General features: G+C 45.9%; 2 protein-coding genes across 3 annotated transcripts in view; both read right to left on the bottom strand.

Moving 5' to 3' along the window:
- LOC109292278 (putative cation exchanger C521.04c) overlaps window positions 1–3,303 on the bottom strand; it is a 16,104-nt gene extending 12,801 nt beyond the window's left edge. Inside the window, exons 1-3 of the mRNA XM_019509669.1 lie at window positions 3,230–3,303; window positions 2,270–2,425; window positions 1,370–1,497 (exon numbers count right to left, since the gene is read on the bottom strand). Of these exons, the coding sequence (XP_019365214.1) occupies window positions 1,370–1,497; window positions 2,270–2,425; window positions 3,230–3,281 (336 nt within the window). The 5' untranslated portion in view covers window positions 3,282–3,303. The remainder of the gene's footprint in view (window positions 1–1,369; window positions 1,498–2,269; window positions 2,426–3,229) is intronic.
- A 3,507-nt stretch (window positions 3,304–6,810) lies between these two features.
- The window catches only part of TMEM209 (transmembrane protein 209), a 28,011-nt gene continuing 11,738 nt past the window's right edge, over window positions 6,811–23,083 (bottom strand). The window contains exons 6-16 of one of the 2 annotated variants that reach the window (XM_019509668.1): window positions 22,960–23,018; window positions 22,159–22,363; window positions 19,640–19,815; window positions 18,075–18,146; window positions 15,971–16,067; window positions 14,649–14,774; window positions 14,030–14,127; window positions 11,427–11,541; window positions 11,221–11,318; window positions 9,759–9,832; window positions 6,811–8,897 (exon numbers count right to left, since the gene is read on the bottom strand). In XM_019509668.1, the coding sequence (XP_019365213.1) occupies window positions 8,843–8,897; window positions 9,759–9,832; window positions 11,221–11,318; window positions 11,427–11,541; window positions 14,030–14,127; window positions 14,649–14,774; window positions 15,971–16,067; window positions 18,075–18,146; window positions 19,640–19,815; window positions 22,159–22,363; window positions 22,960–23,018 (1,175 nt within the window). In that variant the 3' untranslated portion in view covers window positions 6,811–8,842. Of the gene's footprint in view, window positions 8,898–9,758; window positions 9,833–11,220; window positions 11,319–11,426; window positions 11,542–14,029; window positions 14,128–14,648; window positions 14,775–15,970; window positions 16,068–18,074; window positions 18,147–19,639; window positions 19,816–22,158; window positions 22,364–22,959; window positions 23,061–23,083 lie in introns of both variants that reach the window. The other variant, XM_019509667.1, reaches the window with a different exon arrangement.

The following is a 23,083-nucleotide window of genomic DNA, read 5'->3' as shown; positions in this document are numbered from 1 at the left end:
CCCCTGCATGGTTAAAAGGAAAAAAAAAAAAAAAAAAAAAAAAAAAAGGACAACCAACCAACCAAACTCAGCAGTTTGAGAATCAGCTAATGCTCAGAAAGCAGGAGCAGCCCTGTCTCACAGGCTGGAGTGAAGTGTTATCTCCTTCCAGGACCCTGGGTAGGAGCTTTCCCTGCAAAAGAATGTTCAGGATATTCTGCTCTGAAGGATCAGTGATTTGCATCTTGGTTTGGGTAAAATGAAGCCAGTGAGAGGTCTGGGACAAGCTCAGTTTCCCTAAGAGCACCTGGGGAAGCAGGGAAGTTGCTTAGTCCCTTGGGACCTCAGTTTTCCTACCTGCAGGAGGGGTTAACAGCCCTTCCTGGCCCATCCCAGTCTCACACATACACCCATGGAGCTAGCTACAAATCAGACTGCAAAAAGGGACTCTACTATGGTCACAAGACACGGGCAACAGCTGGTATTCATACAGCTCCCTACTCCTAGGGTCCAGTCTGGAAGTGACCCCATTTCAACTTGATCGCTCCGAATGTTTGCGCTTCTCCCATCAATGAAGAAGCGCATCTATTTGCCAGCAGCTTCTGCCACATCCCAACAATTAAACCAGGCAGCAGCTTGTAATAGGAGTTAAAGGAGTCCAACTCCACATGAAGTGAGATGTTAGGAGGGCCACACAAGGACAATCTGGGAGGTGCATTAGTATAATGCCCCACGATCAATCAAGTTGATTATTGGAACCTGTTTGCAGCCAGATACCCATCACCCAGCTGCTACTAATCCTCACAGCATAGCAGGGTGCATGTTTAGTTTGTTACAGCCGTGTTGTCACCACCTCCAGGTGGAGTGGAGCCGACCCAAGCCCCCAAAATACTGGTAGCGATTGTGCCCAGGTTATACTGGCAAGCTAAGCCCTGTCACTGGTCCTGGGTACCCAGTGCAGACCCAGAAGCACCCTAATATCTATTGCTCCTCTAGCCACATCTGCCTACAGGTTGCTTTGGGATACTGCTGCAGCCTCCCCTCTGCTAGGGCCAGGCCCAGCTCTTTCAACTCCAGCTAGCAAGGAGCTATGGAAGAGGCTTTGTGTTTCCAGCTCCAATGCTGGAGTCTTTTCCTACTACCCAGGTTCAACTGAGCAGACAGCACCAGCCTAGAGTCTGCTCCCAGGGGAAAGCATCTGCTTAACAAAAAACTGAGGCTCTAGGAACCCCAGGCTCCCCCCTGCAGAGGATTGGAGCAACAACAGTGCAGCAAGGAGAGGGCCCTGCCCCAGAGAACAGAGGTGCACAGGCACATCCAAGCCAGAAAGTAGCGGTCAGGACGATGGGACCAGCAGCCATGAGCCCGAGGGGGAGGAGGCCGAGCTGACCTTGTAGTTGTTGGAGAGCTTGGCAGCTTCCACCTCATTTTCTGCCATGATGGTAGTTTTCAAGGGGCAGCTGTCACAGACTGGCAACTCGTCCGAGAGCTGCTGGTAGCAGGCTGGTGTGGAGATCACTGCAGGAGAGAGTGGGAAGGTACCCAGTTATGACTTACCCTGGGTTAGCCAAGATCGCAGAGCGACAGCTTGCAGCCCAGCAGTTTTGCAGTACTTGGGATCCCACCAACAGCACAGCACAGCACAGCACCATCCTGGCTCCACATCAGAGAGGTGGAGGAAGGCAGAAGTGAAACCAGCCCTCTCCACAGATCCAGAAGAGGGACAGAGGGCAGATGTTTGGAAAAAAAAACACTACTGCAGTAACCCCAGGACTGTTCACAAGACCCAGGTTTCTCATGGAGATGAGGTCTGCACCATAGCAAAGTTTGAGAATCACCCTCCTTTGGGTTGGCAAGATGCAGCAGCCTTGCTAACAGCTCACACCTGATGGAGCAGCCAGCTTTGGGGCCTCTGGAGCAGGGCAGGATGGCTCGGGTCCCTTTCTGGGTGCCTGCCAGATTGTGGAGAGCACTGAACCAAGGACACCCGAGAGCCACAATTTAGGTCAAATGGTAACATAATCCAGAGGGGAAGAAAGAAATGGGAGAAGGAAGGGCATCACCACCACATGTATTTCTAGCTTGTGGTATCAACGTCCCCTTCATCTGCACCAAGGAGCGTCCAGGCTGCTTCTTGGTGTGACCCCAGCAGAAGAGACCAAGCCCTCTCAGCTTCCAACAAGTCCCGCGATGGGCCCTGGGTAATCGGCACAGTGACTGAAGTAGGGACCACGTCCCCCCAGCATGGCACACGAGGCATCTGTAGCCCACTCTTCCCTCCTCCGCTCACCTGGCAGGATCCTGGGTGTCATGATGCTGTGCTGATGAGACCCCGAGTGCATGTCCCCAAGGTCGCCCTGCGTGTTGTTGATGGCCGCACACTGCCGGTCGCAGAGCGACCCCCTCCGGTGGTCATCGGGCTTGTGGTCAAATTCCCTCGGGAAGTCTGAAAAAGGACACAGCAAGGGAGACCGTGAGACTCACCCCCACGCCGGGACAGGACGTGGCTATTGCAGCCTCTTCCACCCCAGCCACGGTCCGGCCTGTAGCTAGGAGGAAGACGAGCCAAACACCTGGCTGCTGCTCCTGACCAAGCACCTGCTTCAGCGCAGGGACTCGAGCCCTGTTTTTATAACCCTGCATGTTTAGAGCATCCAAGCAGATGCCTCGCCCTGCCAGCGACATGACATGACGGGAAGGAGAGTGCAGAGGCACTGCTTCGCCTGGTCCGCACAGGGTCGGCCCTGCCTCGAGCAGCAGTCTCCCCATCATCTGCGGCTGGCAGTCTCCAAGCAGGGAAGGCCCAAGCGACTCAAACCGCCAACAAGTGAGTGAAATACCCATGATTTCAGATGCCCGGCAGGTGGGCAAGAGACGAGGGAGGCGCGCAGGTGCAGAAGCCGGCAGGCACGGCCTAGAGCAAGGTCTCCTCCGGCGGGGGGCGTCAGCGCCGCCCCGCTTCACGAGGCCGCCCCGGAGACCGCACGGGGACCCCCCCGCGCCGGCATCGTCTCTGCGGCAGGAAGACAGCGCTTATTTCCCCGTAGTGGGAAGGCAGTGAAAAGCCGACCGGCGTTTTTCTGCCGGGGGCCTCGAGCCACCCCCGAGGCCCGCGCGACCGGGGCCCACTCAATCCCCTCAGGGAGACGCGCCTGCAGGGGCCGGCCTCCCGCCCCGAGTTTGCCTGAGGGAAGAGCCCGGCCCGCGGGAGCGGTGCGGGGCTTTCCTCCCCGGCCTCGGCCCCGCTCACCGAAAGCCCCGTGCGTGTAGCGCCGCCGCCCGCGCTCCGCCGCGCTGCCCATGGCCGCCGCTGCCGCCGGGACACAAGAGCCGGGCGGGCGGGCGGCGCACTTTAAAGGCGGCGCGGAGCATCTCCGCCCCGGCCGGCGCAGGTGGGCCGCGGCCTCCGCAGCCTGGGGTAAAAGAGCCCGCTTCAAGTGGGGCTCGCAGCCGCCGGCTCTGTGGCAGCCCCCAGGCCAGGCGGGGGCAGGACTGGGATGCTTCAGGGGTATAAGCCAGGGGGAAAGACCCTGCCTCGGGTCTCAACTCCTTCATCTTATTGAAACGTGAGACTTGATTGTTAATAATCATGCTGATACCATCCAACCAGAGCCGTACACGATGCACTGAGCAAAGAGGGATCGTTTCCAATGTGGCCAGATGGGAAGAAAGGGACAACGCAAGAGCAGAGCGGTCGATGCAGTGGCAGCGACATCATCTTGCCTCTGGGTTTCAGCAGGTGGAGCCTGTACAGTAGCAAATCTGCGGCCATCGAGAAGGTTGTGATTTTTTACTCTTCTGCCACCCGGAATTTCACAGGGACAGCGGGGCCTGCTGCTTCCAACACCTGAGCTATTGATGCTTAGCGGTGTCAGGCTATAGACCGGCTGGGATATGGCAGCTCTTTTGTGGCTGGCTGTAATGCCGTATCACGGCTTAGCGGCACTACAGAGGGGGCCGCAAGCAGCCGGGGATCCCTGTTGCCATCACTCCTTCCTCTGGTCACAGCTCTGATGGAGCAGATGGGGCAAGTTCGTCAGTAGCATGACTCAAAGCAAGGGATATGTTTGGCCCATGAAATCTGTGGAGAGGCATGTATAGCTCTACACAGCAGCTGCATATTACTAAGAGTATTTCACGGCTCCAACCAGGATTGATTGTCCTCACATTTATCGTGACAGATTCAATTTTTCTATTCCAATGTACGCTACAGTCCTCTCGAAAAAACAGAATGGCTTTCCGCGTGCAATCCAGACTGCATGTGGACACCACTAAGTCAGTAAAAAAAATGAATGATTTGGGGGAAAACATTTATGGGTAGTATAAGCATGGGACACTGGGCATATCTACGTGTGTATTAATGTGCCATAATTATGACACGTTAAGTTTAGTACCTGTAATAACAGGTACTAACTCCACGCACAGGTACTAGCTCTGGGATAATAACAGGGACTAACTCTACTGAACTACTGCGCAGTAGCACTGGCGCACACCTTTGTAGTGATGCTAATGTGCACTAGACTCATTCTACTACACATTAGTGCAATAGCACAGCTTTTGCCATGATGCACTAATGCACACTAGAATGAGTCTACTGCGCATTTAATGTCTCATGTAGACGTGCCCACTGAGTACTGTCTAGTAAGTCCAATGGCGGTACCAGAAATTGGCTGGTGAATAAGACCATCTAGATAGACCTTCTTAGAAAGAAACACGTTTAGAGTGAAAAAACAGATGTATTAGCAGATTTTTTCCTTTCAAAGGGATTAAATCCTGGACAAAGACAAAACACTGCACGTGAGTGTGGGGGGTCACTCTACATGACCTTGGGGGTCTTCAAGAAGAGGCTGGATAGATATCTGGCTGGGGTATTATGATCCCAGCACTCATTCCTGCCCAGGGCAGGGGGTTGGACTTAAAGATCTGTTTAGGTCCCTCCCGACCCTAGAAACTATGACACTTAACGCATAGACTGGTTGGCTGCACGTTGCAGCACAGCAAAAACTGGACTATTACACTAAATGCACATTAGTCTACTGCACATTAACCATCATGAACAAAATGTGATCGCACTAATGCAGAGTAGGACAGCCTACTGCACATTTACTTCCTTTTGCAAGTACTACATTGAATGCACAACAGGCACTGCGCATTACTGAACATGTAGATGCACCCACTGTTTCCCTTCTTTAACTTTGCGAGAGCAGATGGCAGGAATACTGTCTCTTCCCAATGCGAAGGGAAGAGAGGAGCAAAGGTTTTGAACAGGGCTCAGTAAGAGGTGAACAAAGTATTTTCAGCGCGGGCCAACCGTTGGGACAGACTGTCAGGATGCAGCGAGATACATTTTGAATGAAGCAGTTGGCATTCACATTGCTCCTTTGTGAGATGCATTTCTCCTACCGGAGTTGGAGGCTTTATTCACAGCAAAGGCACTAAACAGTGCAGAACCCTGCTCCATCTTAGGTTACAGGGATGTCTTGTTTGGCTTTCCAAGGCAAGGTATTTTTCAAATGTGTGAGACAGAGCCAGCCCTCCAGGCAGCTCAGCCTAGGAAGACAAGCAGTGTTTAATACATGCAGATCAACCCGAGCCTGTGTTAGATAGCAGGTGGCTGCAGCTGCATCATGGGCAAAGATCTTGAGACGCGAGGTGAAGGAGACCATGCAAAGGACGTGAATTTGTCCCAAAGCCATTCTTGGGTTGGCCTTCTCCTGAGGTTACCGCCAAAGAGCCAAGATGCATTTACTTTGGGGCTGGACACCCATTCACTAGGAACTGGATGGGAACCATGTGTGGAACTAAGACCATGTCCTGTTCATATTGTATTTACTCAGTTCCAAGGCAAGGGTTTTTTTCCCATTTAACATGGGGGGTGGGGGGACATGGACACATCCTCTTGCCTTCAAATCATGTTTGAGGCTGCAAGTCAATACAGTAGTTTAAGCTCTTTATTTTCAGTGCCACACCTTGCAGCAGGAAACTTTTACTGACAAAACCAGGTTACAGTGTTAGAGCAGTAACTGTTCTTCAGGTAGCAGGCACTTCCAGGGGAGCAGTGGCAAGTTTTATAAAAACTGGGGCATCTTCCCTTACACCATTGATCACAAATGTCCTTTGTTTTCCATATTTCTTCACACTAGTTTGTTTTCTTGCCTTCAGGAAGATATCTCTGGGACAAGGTGTCAGCCCTGATATATACTTGTATAAAGAACTTGTCTGGGTGAAGTCCTGTTTTATTTGGGTTGGAAACCTGAATGACTGAGGAATTCTGCTTTCAGTAGCGTAGCACTTGTACAAAACTATTTAGTGACCATAGGAGAAGAAGAAATAACCTCCAAGTTCAAAGGAACCCACCAAATGTTTTTACACTAGATGCTTTAAAACTGCAGCCACTGAATGCTGCTAGCTGCGCCATCCTCCAGGATGGAAGGTGAATGTTAAAACTACTCTCTACCCTCAGATACATGTTACCGCATGAGGCCTTTATTTTATTAAGTTAAACCAGGAAGCGAAGTGGGCTACATGAAGTAACTTTACTGGTTCAACTCACTACAATATACCCCCTTCACTTTGTACAAAACCTTTGCAAAGGGATTCCAATACATAGGCTCCAAATTTCATCAGTTCTCTGTTATCGGCCCCAACTAAAACGTGCTACCCGGACTCCAGTACTGGAGCCACGCAGCCCATCGCACTGAAGGTTAATGGTTTATTACTGCAGATCAACTCTCATGCAACTCTGACAGTAAACTGCATGACGGGGGGGGAATAAGTCCACAACTCATCAGTATGGACAAGAGATGTTACTGCACAAAAACCACACACACGTTTAAACAAGGCAGCCCCATTTAATACAGGCACTGAATCGAACATTTTCTTAACAGTCTGCTCTCCAAGTAACGTTCTCAACTTTTTGGCAAAAGTATCATCTGCAACAATTTGTAGGCCCTACAACAAACAGGAATCCAGCTGATGCTAAAAAACGCCAGGTGTCTGCCCAAAACAATAAATGAATGGTAACAAGACCAAGCACATGAAAAATGCCAACGCTGTTCTTTCTAAATACTTGTGTACGCAGGCAATCCACAGTTCATTCAAAAATGGAAACATGGTACAAGGAACATGAAGTCACAGTACAGCTCATTCAGGTTTTGTATGCTCTGCACATGTCTATCCAGGCAGCACATTTAATGAACCCTGGATGAGTATTTTTGGCAGGATTTCAGTGTTTTTGCGCTTTGGAGTGGCATGAAAATGTCTGGATTTCCTGGCCAGCGTGAGCTGATGGGTAAAACTAAGCAGGCACACCTGTTATAAACTCACACTTCAGAGGAGTGAATGATGAAGACCCCTCCCAGAGGGTTTCTGAAATACATCCTCCCTAATATAAAAAGAGTTAAAAACTACACATTTTTAAAACTTCCTGTTTCACCAGGAATTGCAATGGCTTTAGGAACACACCTTGTAAACACATTTAAGCACCTGTTTTTTTTTCCAAACTGGTTTTCTAACAAGCAATTAGCTTGCATTACGCACAACTGCTTAGATAACTGTCAACCACTACATTGGGTTATGTCCAAAACCAGAAGATCCTCATCCATCATCATATAAGCTTCTAGTAAAGGGAGCAGATCTTGCACATGACATGGGTGCTGATTTGATGATCCAACCAGGTGATGTGGCACCCAAGGAAGACAGGAGATCAAGTCACCAGTTTGATTCTTGCTTGTAGGCAATCACTCTCAGCACCAGAGGAGGGAACACCAGGAGGTTTGTGAGCATTTCCCAGCCAAGCTGTGCCCATTTCTCTCGGTTAAAGAGAAATTCCAAGCAATGAAGATCAGCTGGGACCAGAATATGTACCTGTGCTCCTAGGGATATTCTCATGTAAGCATCCTAAAGTGCCCTGAAGCACATAAGAGACCCCTTTCCATTCTAGAGTGGTTTTTACATCTCACAGAAATATCCCTGAAAAAAAAATCAAGGATTAGTAGCTGAAACACCAATGTGAGAACTTTTAAAAAAAAAGTTTTAAAAAAGTAAATGAAGCTGGGGTACCACAGCATCTGCGCTCAAGTCATGTGTCACTGCACTCAAAAAAAAAGTCAAGCTTAAAAGGCACCTCAGTTCTTTTGAGAGCAATCCAAACTGGTGAAGCCTGACTAGTGAGTTAGGTGTGAGGCTTCCTTTCATTTATCTCTCCAGGGCAGTCACCTTAGAAATGTAGTGGTCTTAGAAAAATCCTGCATACGGGGCACCTGCGAGGATGGCCATGAACCTCTCTGATCAGATATGATAAAGATGTTAATTAACAAACAGTTTCTCTGAACATCTTGAGCACAAGAGAAATCTGGTTACCATGCAGCTTCCCTTGGAGCTCGTGGATCTTGCATTTGCACCGTAGTAGAAATCAACAGCAATGTGCACCCGTAGCTGGGCAATCCCAGTTGTACTGCAGGATCCTGCCTTCACCAGGTTTAATTGCTGGTGTAGGGGGCTGTATCTAAGTGAAGTAGCCACAGCAATGAGCTCTGAAAAGCATCTCAGTTAAAAGAACGGTTGAGGCTTGTCAAGTATGTTTCAAGGCAGGAACTGGTAGAGAGGCATCAGATGTGGAATCACAGCGACTTGGAGCACTTCCACGCTCAAATTGTTTAAAAAAAAAAAGTATATTCTCACAAGAACAAAATATGAAATGTAAACATCTCCTCTGTCCACAAAGCAGAGATAAGTAAGTATTTTGTCCCACAGCAAGTCTATGTTCAAGGCAACGAGTGTATTTAAGCTGCTCAGTTATCTTCGCAGAGGCAGAGGTGTTTCTTACATTTAAGCTGGAGGCCAGCTACAGCAAACACAGGTATTATTCTCCAAAAATCCACAAAACATTCACTCCCGATAAGCCAAGATTTACTCGCCTGTAGAGATGATAATAAAAGATATAAATCCAAAAACAGAGATACCGGGGCAATGACAATAACTATGCTTATCTATAAATGACATTTATTTCAGGGCAGAGTTAGCCAGTCATTTAGTACAGAGAAGACAGCGTTCCCTAGCAGGCTCCACCAATCACTGAAGCAGTAGAAAACTTGGGGTTTTTTTGTTATGCACATGAATGCCTGCATGAATTTAAGAAGTTTTAAAATAAAGTCTACTTTTATTTCAAAGAGGAGCTAATTTTCCTTGCTTAATCCATTTGGCACTCTTTAGGACTCCCCAAACTTAAGATTTCCTATCCCAGATTTCTGTAGGAAGTTAACTTGCTTGGTAAAAAACAGCTCCCTTATGCTTCTAAGTAGCATATTTCAGTCTCTGCTATGAATTAATATCTTCTGGAACACAGGAGCTGAATTTTCTCCATGGCAGTTCAGTTCAGAGCTCTTGTGTTTGAAGAGGTCATCCTGAACGGCAAACTTAACGGTCACTGGAAACTAAATGAAAATGGAGGCAGGCTTTGGAGGTACAGATTTATACCCAAGATCAAAAGGAGGCCCTTGTCTTAGTCTGATGCTTGGAAAAGAAGAACAAAATATCTGTATTACTGTTAGAAATGCACATTTTGAGTTAGGTTGAGCTTTACAACATAAGCTCAGGGGGGATAGCCAGCAATGTTGGAAGAGGCAGAAAGAAAACGGATGCTCAGTGTTCTTTGACTGGAGTCAATGACGATTACAGATTGCTTATGTAGGAGCTTGAGCTAAACTGCTTTTTGGGAGCTTGAACAGTTACTGTTCAAAGTCTGCATGAGGTGCAGGGAAACAGCACTCAATACCTACCCAAGCATTCCAGATTCTTTCGTCTTTATGATGTACAGGAACATTAGCAAGGTATGGAACATGTTGTTTCTGCCCTGAATCCACAGAAGGAGAAAAGAGGGTGAAGATTATGTCACATATAACATATTCAGCCTCAGCACTCTGCCTAATTTCTAATTTAACAGCTTTCATTTCCTGTCTGAAGTTTCGGTATAGTGGTGCCCTACACTGTTACAAAATTGCACTGGGGGCATCTTTGTCAAAGCAAACCTCTGGGAATCAAGTTAGTTTTGGGATACTGTTCACTTGTTCCACTTAGGTAAATACAACATGAAATTATTTTGTAGGGTGGATTATGACCATTTATTTTAAAGGCTGAAACAATTTTCATTCCTTTCTACAACAAGGGTCCCAGGTTCGGTCAGACATCCCACTGCATTTATGAACATGTAGCAGAGGTTCAGCTTAATGAGAAGTTTTCCCAGCACTAGCCCCTGCAATTAAGAGGCAGCCACCAGGGAATCAGAACAGAACACTGGTTTAGCTAATCTGTTTTAAACATATTCCTTTAATAATGTATGTGTAACAGGGGAAGGTATCACTTAGGTACTCTACTCAGGCACTTTATGTTAATAGCATATTTAGGCCACATGCTAGCATTAGATCATGGTCATATTTTTGTTCTGCGCTAAGCTCTCTGATATTCCAAAGACAACTTCCCTACTCAATAAAATTGACTAATCAATAAAATTTAATAGCTGAGGTCAGCTAGAGCAAGGGGCGGCAACATTTTTGGCTAGAGTACCAGAAACATCTGCAACCTCTACTTGAAGATGTAGGGGCCTGCCCAGAGCCTGGGGCTGGCTCCAGCAGGCAGCCAGGAGGTGCAAGCAGCTGCACCAGGGGCAGTGAAACCCTGGCCTGGCTCATTGCCAGTGGTGGGTACATGCCTCAGGGTGGGTGGCAGAGAGGAGGCCTGTTGTGCTGCCACAACAAGGATCAGGCCCCTCACAGCTCCCTCCCATCTGAACCAGATATGCACGCACCTGCTGCTAGCAACAAGCTGGGCCAGGGCTCCATGGACCCTGGGGAAGATGCTTGCAGCATCCCAGCTATCTGCCACAGCCGGCATGGCTCTGGACGGGCCCCTGCTGCTTGCCATGGATCCCAGGCTGCTCGTGGCAGGTGGCAGCAAGGGTGCAAGCAGCTGCACTGGGGTTTGCAGAGCCCCAGCTCTTGTTGCCAGCAGTGGGGGTATGCGTGCCTCCAGGATGGTGGGGGAGCTACAAGGGGCCCAATCCTTGTTGTGGCACTGCAGCCCTGGCCTCGTCCTTGCAGTCTGCCCCAAGGCGCACATGCCAACCAAAATGCCTTTGTGTGCCATGCTCTGGCATGTGTGCAAGGGGTTGCCAATCCCTGAGCCAGAGTGTTCAGCTAGCGCATCGTCGTCTTGAGTATCAGAAGAAAGCCAACATGTTCAGACCTTGGGCAGGTTGTAGACATGGCGCTGGTAGATAAGCTCATAGTGGGGAGGATTGATGCTGCTTTGGTAGATGCAAAACACATTCTCATTGGAAATGTCTGTGAAGGAAAAGTTTGAGAGAAAACGGACTTGAGCATTGCATCCTGCTTCAAGCAGTAAATACCACCTATACAAATGGATACAAAGCCATACAAGAATGCCAATACCTGGCTTATCTGGTGTTTGAACGAAGTGTTGAGAGGTAAATGTTTTGCCATCAGGATACTTAGGATGAGGTGGCAGCCTGGAGTCAAGGTAAGTGCAGAATACGTGCATAATGATCTGGGAGGAAAAATACAAAATTTTGTGCCCATGAGACTGTAAAACTAAGTGCAACAACAAAGCGATTAATCTTTAATAGGCTCATTTACTAATTAAAGAATCTGAGAGTGGGTGGCTTTACTGCAATTGTGATTTAACCAGGCAAATTTCAAAGGGGCAAGACAATTTAGCATTTAAACCAAGGCACTGCATGGGTCTGAATATTGATGCAAGATGTTGAGTTTCATCTGTCTTCTGAACGAAATATTGGTCACAATGGGGACAGATCACTTCTGTATGTCAGGTGCTACGCCCAGGTTCACATGTAAGGTGTTTTCACACCGGCATCTCAAAACTCAGTAGCAAATACTGACCACAAATCACTGTTATTTATTTCAACCCCCTTCCACTACCATTTGTTAGGGTGTCCTTTACACAGACAGAGCTATAACAACTGCACTTCTGTAAACTCCTGGGGGCAAGTGTTTTGCAGAAAAAAAAGCCTGGCAATCTGATCAACTCTACCCTTCCCCCAAGGAAGATAACTAGAACCAGTGGCACCTTCCTTTTTAATTTTCACTGTATGTTTAGACTAGTAACTCATTTGGGTGTCTACATACGAAGCAAGAAGTTTAGACTGACAAGATATTTAGGACTTCATGATAGTCTCTTCAATGCACATCTCCTCTGATTGGTATTGGAAAGAAAAGACAGGCTGAATTCCAGGATGTTTTTTGGCCTTGTGTCAATGAGGGCTTCCCTTTGATAGCTGGCAGATTCCCACTTGGTTCAGGGTATGGATGTAAAGCATCTTCCCTTGCAGATTCGTGTCGGAGAGCTAGTAGTGATTTTTTGTACTCAGGTTGTATTCACTGGGTCAGTTCTCTGACAAGTATTTTTAACTCATTGCCACAGGGCTTTAAGGTCAGAAGGGACCACTGCAGCATCTAGCTGGATGCTTGCATTTCACCCACATGCACCTATATTAAGCTAAAAGGCTTCAGTCAGACAAAAGCAATTCAATCTTCAGCCGACTGAACTGCGTTCCAGAGGCAGAGGATAGGAGAAACCAAAGTGCCACCAAGGTGCTCTGGCAACAGCAGGGAATTGATATGGGGAGATATACCCAGAAGATCCCAGCATGTGACCCATCCCCCATGTTACAGAGGAAGGCAGAACATCGCCAAGATGGTCTGTATGATTCATGAGCAAAATGTGGTCAAATCCTGATGCTTCAAAAAAAGAAAAAAGTAGCAGAATATATCTGGCCTGTTGTGCAATGGGGTGAAGGGATGAATTTTCTTTCCCCCTGCAGAGAGCGGTTTAACACCCTGAAAACCTGGAATCCATTATTAATTGCTGTCCTATTGCAAAGCTCCAGGTGTTAACAAGCACACTGGGCAATGCACACTAGTCTTTTCTCAAGGCCCATCAAGAACAAGACTGCCAGAAAGGACCATCTGTCAATCACAGCCATGTAGCCTGCTTCCGTTGTACACTCTGGCTGTGAATTTCTCCCAGAAGATGGATTAAAGTGCATCTTTTAAAAGGCTATCTATAAGTTCTGTTGAAAGATGTAGAAAGTCATGGCTGTTCCACTGCTTAATAACCTGCATAGCTAAGAAATCCAGCCCTTTCCCTAGGATGAGTGTCCAGCATTCAAACATATTTCATGCTTTTCTCAGCAAGGCGAAAAAGCCTCCTGCTACCTCATCTCTGCTCCATGTGTGGGTACCTTGCACACACAATCATTTCATAGCCTTCTACTCAACATGCTGAAGAAGTTGAGCACCTTAAAATCTCATCCTGTAAAGCTTATTTTCAACGTCTTAGATTATTTTGCGCCCCCCTCCCACCTTTGAGCTGTTTCATTTGAACTTTCATGTAGGTGGTGTTTATGATGAAAAGTGTTTCGGATGACTGGGCTGAGCAGCACTCCGAGTCCCTCTTTCACTAGGAGATGTACTCCTTCTCTGAGCTATTCACACAGATTTTCACAGCAAACAATTCAACTAATGGGCATGAGGCAGAGAGTCCACTTAATCCACATTTATTATTCTCTCAACTCTGTTTAATTTGCCACCTGCTCTGGTGAAGGGAATTAGTCATTTAATCAAGATGAAGGGCTTTCCTTGTATTAGGAGTTATCTGAATGCAGAAGTTTTACTTAATTGTTAATTGTTTCTCAGTGCAGTAAAACAGCTGCTGTACTGAAGACAGAGCGAGTCAGGCTTGGACCCCACACAACTCTCTCACTGGATTTTCAGCTGCATCTAAATAAGGAGTTGACACTGGATTAAGATATGCAATAGCATTTTCATGGTCTATGTGGGGCTACATCCAGTTTACATTATTCTCCTATGTAATCCCACGGAGTGCAATGGGATTAGCCAAGTAAAGCAAGAGGGGTTTAGGATCTGCATACTGCATCTCTGCCTCCTATTCTTACCACTGGCACCGCAAAATAGTGCATTTTAACATCATACCAAGCCAAACTGTGCAAACTTACAGCAGAGTCAGTGGGCAAATCTGTATCCCATTTACGGCCTTTGAAGTCCCCACCTCTGTTCCAACAAAATGAACTCATGCAGCCTCCTTGGGAAAGCTCTAAAGGAAAAAGGTATGAAGTTATCACAGGGCAAGAAGTTAAAGGAAGCAACCTCTGATGTCAGTATTAGATACCATGCATCACCTATGGTCCTGTACAATAATACAAACAACTACCACACTTGTACAGTAAGTTTTTTAAAAGTCTTCACTAGATTTTCAAAGACATATAAATTGGCAACTTAATTTTACTCGTAATTAAGGCAGGGTAGGAAAAAGTAATGAAAAAAAAAATTAAATCCAACAAGTATTCAAAGCACACATGCAAAAGGTGAACGACGCAAAGCTTTGTTTTTAGAGCATATTGAAAGTTACCTGAAGATCGCTTGCCATTAAATCAGGATAAAAAAAAAAGAAAATGTATTTTCCACTTCCTACTTCCACTATTAGAAAAGCAGCCTCTTTCATCTACCTGCTGAGGCTCAAGTTCAAATGTTGCTGACAGACATGATAATCACTAATGCCTGACACAGGGAAATTATGACAAAGCACATTTTTAAGTCTGCACGATGACCAATTACCTTTGATCCTTTCTACCAAATACTCCTGGTTTGGAGTAAGGTCCAGGTATGGCACTATAGCATTCAGTGTGGGGATAAGTGGAGCTTTAACAAGAGCTGCTTGTTTCAGACTGCTAATGCTGGCTTCTGGAAGACAAAGAGACAGCACACGTGATCTCTGGCTGCTGCAAAACACTGAACAGGCTCCTTTACCCAGGTAATAACAGTTACCAAGAGGCAGTATCTTCTTCAGCTAGCTTGCTTGTTGCACTGTGAGGACAGGTCCCAAGAATAACTGGCATGCTGTATGATTGATTACTCACATTAACTGAGTGCCCGATTCTGTTTCCAGGGAGCTAACTTCAGTGGGAGCAAGATTTGTTGTGGTGGTGTCCTTTATGTTTTCATGGCTTATAAAAACTGCTAGGCACTCTGAGCGTAAAGGAAGACCATGCCTTTTGCGAAGGGCTTGGAGAGTCTAAGTACAGCCCAGTACACAGTACAAGGAACCATCGTTTAAGAGATGACTATTTGACATTTAAAACATGGGCTGGGTGGCCTTGGCAGTACATCAGCGGCAGGGCCAGGCAGCTGGAGGCAGGGCCCGTGCTGCTCCTTCTCCCACCCCCTGCTCCCTGGCTGCACTGCAGGTAAAGCTTCCAGCTGGGTGGGGAGCTACCCTGGGGCCAAGCAGCTGCAAACTGGATCCATCCATGCCGCTGCCACTTCTCCCCGCTTCCCTCCTGCTCCCACCTCTGCATCCCAGCTGCAAGTAGCTCCCAACTGGCTGGAAGCTGTGCCCGTGCTGCAGCTGAGGGAAGGGGGAGCAGTAGCAGTCCTGACACAGCTGGAAGCTGCCCAGCCTCAGTGTGGGCACAGGCAAAACCCCGAGGCTCCATGAGCTGGATATAGGCTCTGTGGGCTGCATCCAGCCCACAGCCATATGTTGCAAACTCCTGCCTTACATGAAGCACAGTGCAGCTTTATTGTAAAGAGCCCAAAGAGTAAGACTGCATACACAAGCAGACTGCTCCAAATATAGCTACTATAAGGCAAGGGTGTCCAACACACAGGCCCTGAGTGGCTAAATTGTGGTCCATGGGCCCCCACCTGGGCACTATTCCCCAACTGTTCCAGCTGCTGCTTCTGCCAGGGGCTCCGAGTTCACCATCTTCCTCCAGCTTCCACTCTGTAGGGGCCAGGGAGCTGGCAGTTGGGGGTTTCAGGGCCCATAGTGCAGTGTGGCATGGTACAATGGGAGGATGCTTTGTAGGGGGGGCAGGGTGGCTCTTAGCCCATGTAATCAAGGAAGCCAAACCAAATGAACTGCAGCGTATCTATACCTCCAATCTGCAACTCTGGACATCCCATTCTTCTCAGCTGAGTGCTCACAGAATCAATCTCTTGTACAAGTGGCACTAAGATAGTCTCATTAATCCACTAGGAGAAACAGAGACAGTGAAAAGGTGAGAAGCAACAAGAATACCTATGAGATGCTAGCTTACTCAAAGCAGTATCTTCATTACTGTGAAGACTGCAAGTAAGGAAGTGAACAATAAATGCAACGAAGAGGGCAAAAAATAATTTTATTGTATTAGTGGAGTACCACTTTAAGGTAGGGGCTTGAACAACTATTTAGTCCCTTCTAAAAAATGTCAAAGAGTCCAATGAGAAACATCTAGACTAAAGAACATCTCTAGATCAAGATAGAGGCTTTTTGGATAGCTGGACAAGATCATAAAATAATAGAAAGTAGGGCTGGAAGGGACCTCTGGAGGCCATCTAGTCAACTCCCTGTTCAAGGCAGGACCATCCCTGCATCATCCTAAATGACTGTTTGTCTAACCTGCTCTTAAATCTTGCAAGGATGGAGATTCCACAAGCTCTCTAGTTAGCCTGCTCCAATGCTTGACTATCCGCAGAGTGAGAAAGACCTTCCAAATATCCAAACTAAACTGCAGTGCCTAAGGCTAGACACGGTATTCCAAGTGAGGCATCCTCAGTGCCAAATACAGCAGCAGGATCATTTCTCTTGATCTGCAAGTGACGGTCTTATTAATACAGCTCAGATGCTATGAACATGCAGAAAGTCATCCATGAACAGGTAAGTTATGGACATGTGAAAGCATAAATTGACCTCTGTTTTGAAGGAAGAAGTGCTCTGAAGGAATTTAATTTATGATACTTGTGTGCTGATGGGACTCAAGACCAATGGATCGGCCAGACTTCCTCAGCATCTGCACATCATTATCCGCCACTGAATATGGAGGATATGCATCATAATCATAAAAAAATGGAAAAAAAAAAAAAAAGGGCTGGAAGGGATCTCAGAGGTCGTTCAGTCCATCTCCTCCTCAAAGCAGGAACATCCACTTGTAGACCATCCTAGCCAAATAGTTTTGACCCGCATCTAAAAAACATCTAATGACAGAAACTCCATAACTTCTCTATATAATCTGTTCCAGTGCTTAACCACCCACATAGTGAGAAAATTCTTTCTAATATCCAACCTCAATTTCTCTTGTTGAAATTTAAACCCATTACTTCTTATCCTGTACCCTGTAGAAACACAGAAGTTGATCATCCTCTTTAAAACAACACTTTTTGTCTTTGAAGACTATGAAATCCTCCTATAGCCCTGTCTTCTCCCAACTCAATAATCTCTTCTTCCATCAAATAATGTTTACTTAGTTTTTACTGCTCTTCTAACTGGCTTAAAAATGACACTCCTCACGGATGCTGTGATCTACAACAAGCTACAAACTGACAGTAAGTTATTTATTTTACTTTAAAATGCAACTAAATCTCCATTTGCTACAGCATTGTGCTATTATATCTGGATTTTAGCATTTTTCAGCTGTTTTGAACTTTTGGAAAAAGTCAACCTTTGGGCTGGGATTTTCCAAGCTTATGCTGAGTCTAGGTGAACAATTTTGTAATGTTTGAGGAAAACTGAGTCATCGGTTTGAGTTGCGGAAGAGGAAAAACAAGTCTGACCATTTTCACTGCATTTTAAGATCTTTCTGTTTGTAACTCAAACGTGGCTGAACTTTACAATCTGAAGTTTTCAGGGTGTCATCAAAACAGAGAAGTCATAAGTGCACGAGTTCAGGTTGAACGTGTGCCTTAGCAGCTGTCTTGTGAGTACGCTGCATGTTAGTCTGTACTTGCGTGAGCACAGACTAATCCTCAAACACACTCTGGAATTATTCCTACCATCTGTGGCAGCTTGGTATTTTTCCATTTTGCAGTACTGATTCTCATATAATACATTCAAATCAAAAGCAAGAGTTTTCTTCAGAATCAAAGATTATTAAAATCTATCAAGTTGATTCCTATTAAAATTGTACAAATGCTGATTTGCTCAATTTTACTAAAGAGGAGTTCTGTAGAAACAAGGGAAAAGCACTGAAGCTTTAGTCTCTAAAGAGCATTGCTGATACTTACATTTCTGAATTTAGCTGTCCAGGAGTCCATGTGATCAAGCAGTTGTCGATTCATCATTACCCTTGCCCAAACCTATGCAAATAGAGTTACAGAATGGAAAAGCCTTATTGCAAAGGTCTCAAAAAAATGACTGAATACCAAGAAGGGTTTGTTTGTTTTTTTTAAAGGAGCTAGGTAATCTTTAAAATTAATTACAACAAACATTAAACCTTGGAGGTTTTAGAATGGCCATACCCCACAGGATATATGATAAGGGAGAAGGTAGGGTAGAGATGCACCTTATAGACTACCCAAATCAGAGACTCATTATCTATAGATAGATATAGCTATATAGACACATTTGATATATTATGAGAATTGTATAACTAACTTAAATGTACTAAATCTAAGTGCACTATTTCAATTCCTTTAGCTATACGTATTAGTATAAAATTGGTCTAAGCTAGTAGGATTTCTAAAAGATGCATCTTGATGGAAAGGAATCAATGTGTGAAGTAGAGAAAAGGGATGAAAATGTTATTATCTGACCCAATTATACATTAATTTCTTATGTGCAGTATACTTCTCAGAATTCTGTGAGTATATATGTATGCAAGATTTTTGTTGTATGTTTAGCTTCTTCACAGCTACTACATACCAGTTAAGAGGACACTTATAAATCTAAAAAATTATCCATAGTATAAAATGGCAGACAAAAGTTATTCCACAACAGGAATTGTGAAGATGATGTTTAACTGCTAGTCTCAAAAAGCTAGGCAGTAAGTTCTGTGTTATATTACTATGTAGTTAGTATATTTGTGAAGATCTGGTCAAAATGGTAAATGGTTAAAAGGCAAAGGGCATTTACTGACTTCCACTACTTCCTGCAGAATGAATATAAATTTCACACAGCAGTAATCCTGATGTGCTAAGTCAGGAGTCCATTTTTATTTATTTTACACCATATAAAGCAGTGATGCTTTCTACTGGCAAACATATTTCCAAAATAAGCTGTTTGCATTTGAGTTTGGTGGACATAAAGAAAGCTTTCTTATCAATTGTATCAGGGATGGCAAACCCACCTTGCACCCTAGGCCAGGATCTGGACCATGGCGCAAACAGCAGCAGCAGCTCTGAGTCCAGCACAGGGCCCACGGTGCAGCTATGGCTTTTACCATGCTTCTCATGCCAGAACCAAAGCTACAACTTCCACTGCATGCCCTCTGTGCTATCTCTGCATGGGACATGGAGGACGGTGTGGCTGCTGCAACATGGGGCGGCAATGGGGTCAGTGGCAAGTGGGGCTGCATCAGCCCTCGCTCACCCTCCTGTTGTCAACTACCCTTTCCACTGGGCCTCAAGGGTCCCAGTTTCTGCAGCAGGCAATGTCCCCATATGTCCAGTGGCCCGCAGAATGGCTATGCAGGGTGGATCCAACCAACACCCTAAACTATATGATGCCAATTCAGTACTATGGCATTTTTCCAACCTCGTGAATGTGAGTTATATCCAAGCCTTTGTATATTTATTTTAAAATTCATAATTGTATCTTTTCCCCTACTGGTTCGCTTCAGTTTTCTATATACCTCTTCTGCAGCCTGTTTAGAACTCATGTCGGCTTCATCTTTGTGTGCTGATGGAGCTTGAGACCTGCAGGCCAGCTGGTACTGGAATTTCCTCAGAATCTGTGCATAATCTCCCATGGAACGGCTGTAGTTCCAGAATGTCGGACTGCTTGAAGGAGAGCTGGAATCTGAACTCCCTGAAATTATCCCCGGAAACAAATAGTTAGTGACTGTTTACTGCCAAACAAACTTTGCGAAGAGAAATTCTCTAGAAAAGTTTCCCCAAGTTTCTGTACTGCAGAGGGCTGCAGAATTCACTCAGCTTTGCTTCACCTCTAATCTATTCAGTGGAAGACTTCATTCTTCTTTATCAGACTTCAAAAAGCACCTTGGGAGAGCTGTTCAAAAGGTAGGTAGGTATCAATGACTTAAATTGACTGTGCTAATACTGGCATCTATCTGATATACGTGAGAAGAACCAGAATACCTACTAGATATAGCTCTTTAAGTCTTTTTCCATCACTAAAAAAATAGTGATTAGGAAGAATAAAAAGTCCTTCTTCAGATACACAGGAAGTCAGAGAAAAAAACACGGGAAGCATTGGACCCCTGCTGAACAAAATGGGACAACTGTCAACTGACACTTAAGAGAAATTCAAACTCCTAAATGATTACTTTGTGTCTGTGTTTCACCAATCCAAGGGCGCTACCCTGCTTGACAGGATACAGGATGATCAAGGTAGGGGTGATCACCCGCCAACAGTTGGTGAAGATCTCATGAAGGAACATCTAGAGAGGCTGGACATTTAAATGTCAGCAAGACTGGACAAACTGCACCCAAGAGTGCAACAAGAATTGGCTAACTTCCTGACACGACCCATGGCAAAACTATTTGAGAATTTGTGGCACTTGGGAGAGGTTCCAGAAGACTGGAAGAGGGTCAATGTGGTGCCCATGTCCAAGAAGGGAAGGAAGGAGGATCCAGGGAATTACAGGCCCATGTTTGACTTCAATCCCTGTTGTGGGCAGGTCATACCTTACCAAACTCATTTCCTTCTACGATCAGGTAACAGGTCGCCTGGATAAGGGAGATGAGGTTGATGTCATATACTTGGACTTCAAAAAAAGCAGTTCACTTGGTCTCCCATGACATGCTCATGGTACAATTGGAGAACTACAGCCTTGATAACCCAATGGTTTGGTGGTTGGGGAGCTGGCTCCAAGGTAGGAGCCAGAGAGTAATAATAGATGGAACTGAGTCAACATGGCGCTTGGTGACCAGTGGCATCCCTCAGGGTTCAGTACTTGGACCAGTGCTTTTTAACATGTTCATTAATGATTTGGACTCGGGTGTTAAAAGTGGACTGCAAAGTTGGCAGATGACACCACATTATGAGGGACTGCAGTCACGCTAGAGGATAAGCTGGGGACACAGGCTGAACCGGTTTGCAAGGTGGGCAGATGAAAACCTGATGATTTTCAACACTGAAAAGTGTAAGGTCCTCCACCTGGGGAGAAACAACCCATAACACACTTACAAGCTCAGCAGTGCTACACTTACCAGCACCACCACCGAAAGAGACCTGGGGGTCTTGATAGACCATACAATGAACGTGAGCCACTAATATCATGCCACAGGCAGCAAAGTAAACAAAACACTGGCATGCATCTATTGATGCATCTCAAACAAGATATCCTCCTCCTACTTTACTCAGTTTTGGTGAGGCCACAGCTGGAGTACTGTGTCCAGTTCTGGACACCACACACACTTCAGGAAGGACGTGGAGAAGCTTGAGAAAGTCCAAAGGAGGGCTATGTGTATGGTTAGAGGTATGGAGAGCAGGCCATACAATGAGGGGCTGAGAGACATGGGTCTGTTCAGCATGAAGAAGAGAAGACTCAGAGGGGACTTGGTGGCAGCCCATCAATATATAAAGGACTCATATAAGGGACTGGGAGAACACCTGGTCACCAGGGCTCCCCACAGGAAGACTAGGACTAATGGTCATAAATTGCTAGAACAACGTTTCCCAACTGCTGTCAGACGTGAACAGGTGTGCCATGGCATTTGGGGAGCGACACCCCCCGTATGTCTTGTTTGTGTCTGTCCGCTGCAGTAGCAGGGGGAGAGGGAGGGAGTGCTGTACCACCTCCCCATCGCTCTGCGTCTGGCTGTCTGGCACCACCCCTCCCCTCCCTCGGTATGCCACAATTTTTTTTTTTATTTATGTAAGTGTGCCATTGGATGAAAAAGGTTGGGAAATGCTGTGCTAGAAGACTGCTTCAGATTAGACATAAGGAAAAGCTTCTTTACAACTCAAGTGTCCATGGTCTCAAATAGATTCTCGCCAGAAGTGGTACAATCACCTACTCTGGATACCTTAAAAAAATGCCTCGATGCTCACCTTGCTGGGGTCATCTCATCCAAGCAGTCTTTCCTGCCCAAGCACAGGGGTGCTGGACCTGATGATCTCGAGAGGTCCCTTCCAGCCCCTAACATCTGTAAGTGAATCTATGGAATATTACAGTCATTTATTTACCCAGCTGAACTCGATGCTGTTTCTCCTCTTCACTTCGAAGGAAGCTGTCTAATGATTTTAGTTCTGTCATGTAGTCTTCTTTGCCAGTAGGGGAGTTGTATAGTGTTGGTGAAGAACGGTACCGAGACCTCAGCCCACTGCTTTCTACTGGTCCAATGCTGGTGGGGTATGGTGACCCAGTAGGAGAGGGACTGAAGGCAGATGCCTGTATGAAACAGAATGCATGACTGTGCCATTTTACAATACTGGAATCCTAATTAACTTTAGCTAGAAATTCAAGTTATTCATCTACACATCCATTTATCTAACTTGTCATTGCAGTGGTAACTGCTACTAAACTAGATGGTACTTTGGCTTCCGTAATTTTTTTGGGTTTCAGGCGTTTTCTTTAAATTCTGAGCCATACTTCATGTTAGATGGTGTAAAAGCATATAAAATGTTATTAAGAAGAATGAATGACCCAACTCAGAATACTATTTCCATTCTTGCAAACGTGTAAATATACAAGGATCTAGGCAATTCAAAAATCATGTTCCGCAGTGTACGTTACAAGGGTCTAACACAGGGGCAGGCAATTATTTTGGGCAGAAGACCATTTACTGAGTTTTGGCAAGCCATTGAGGGCCACATGACAAGCAGCCCAGGGCAGATAAATACTAATTTTCTAAATTTTTCAGGGGCCCCATGGGCCGGATAGAATGGCCTGGCAGGCCGCATATGTCCCCCGGGCTGCATTTTGCCCACCCCTGGTCTAACAAGTAAATTCCAACTTCTTCCAACAAGAGCTGTCATAGTTATTACCTTACTATAGTTGCTATTTGGTGAGTAGGTCATAGCAGTGCTGTAGGAACCACTACTGCCTGCCAGAGAATGTAGCTGAGGACTATACCCAGTGATGCAACCAGTGAATTTTGGGCTGGCACTG

This window comes from Gavialis gangeticus, unplaced genomic scaffold (genome assembly GCF_001723915.1).
Source record: "Gavialis gangeticus isolate Ggan-Ray unplaced genomic scaffold, GavGan_comp1, whole genome shotgun sequence".
Classification (NCBI taxonomy): domain Eukaryota; kingdom Metazoa; phylum Chordata; order Crocodylia; family Gavialidae; genus Gavialis; species Gavialis gangeticus.
This window is presented reverse-complemented; position numbering and strand designations above follow the sequence as displayed.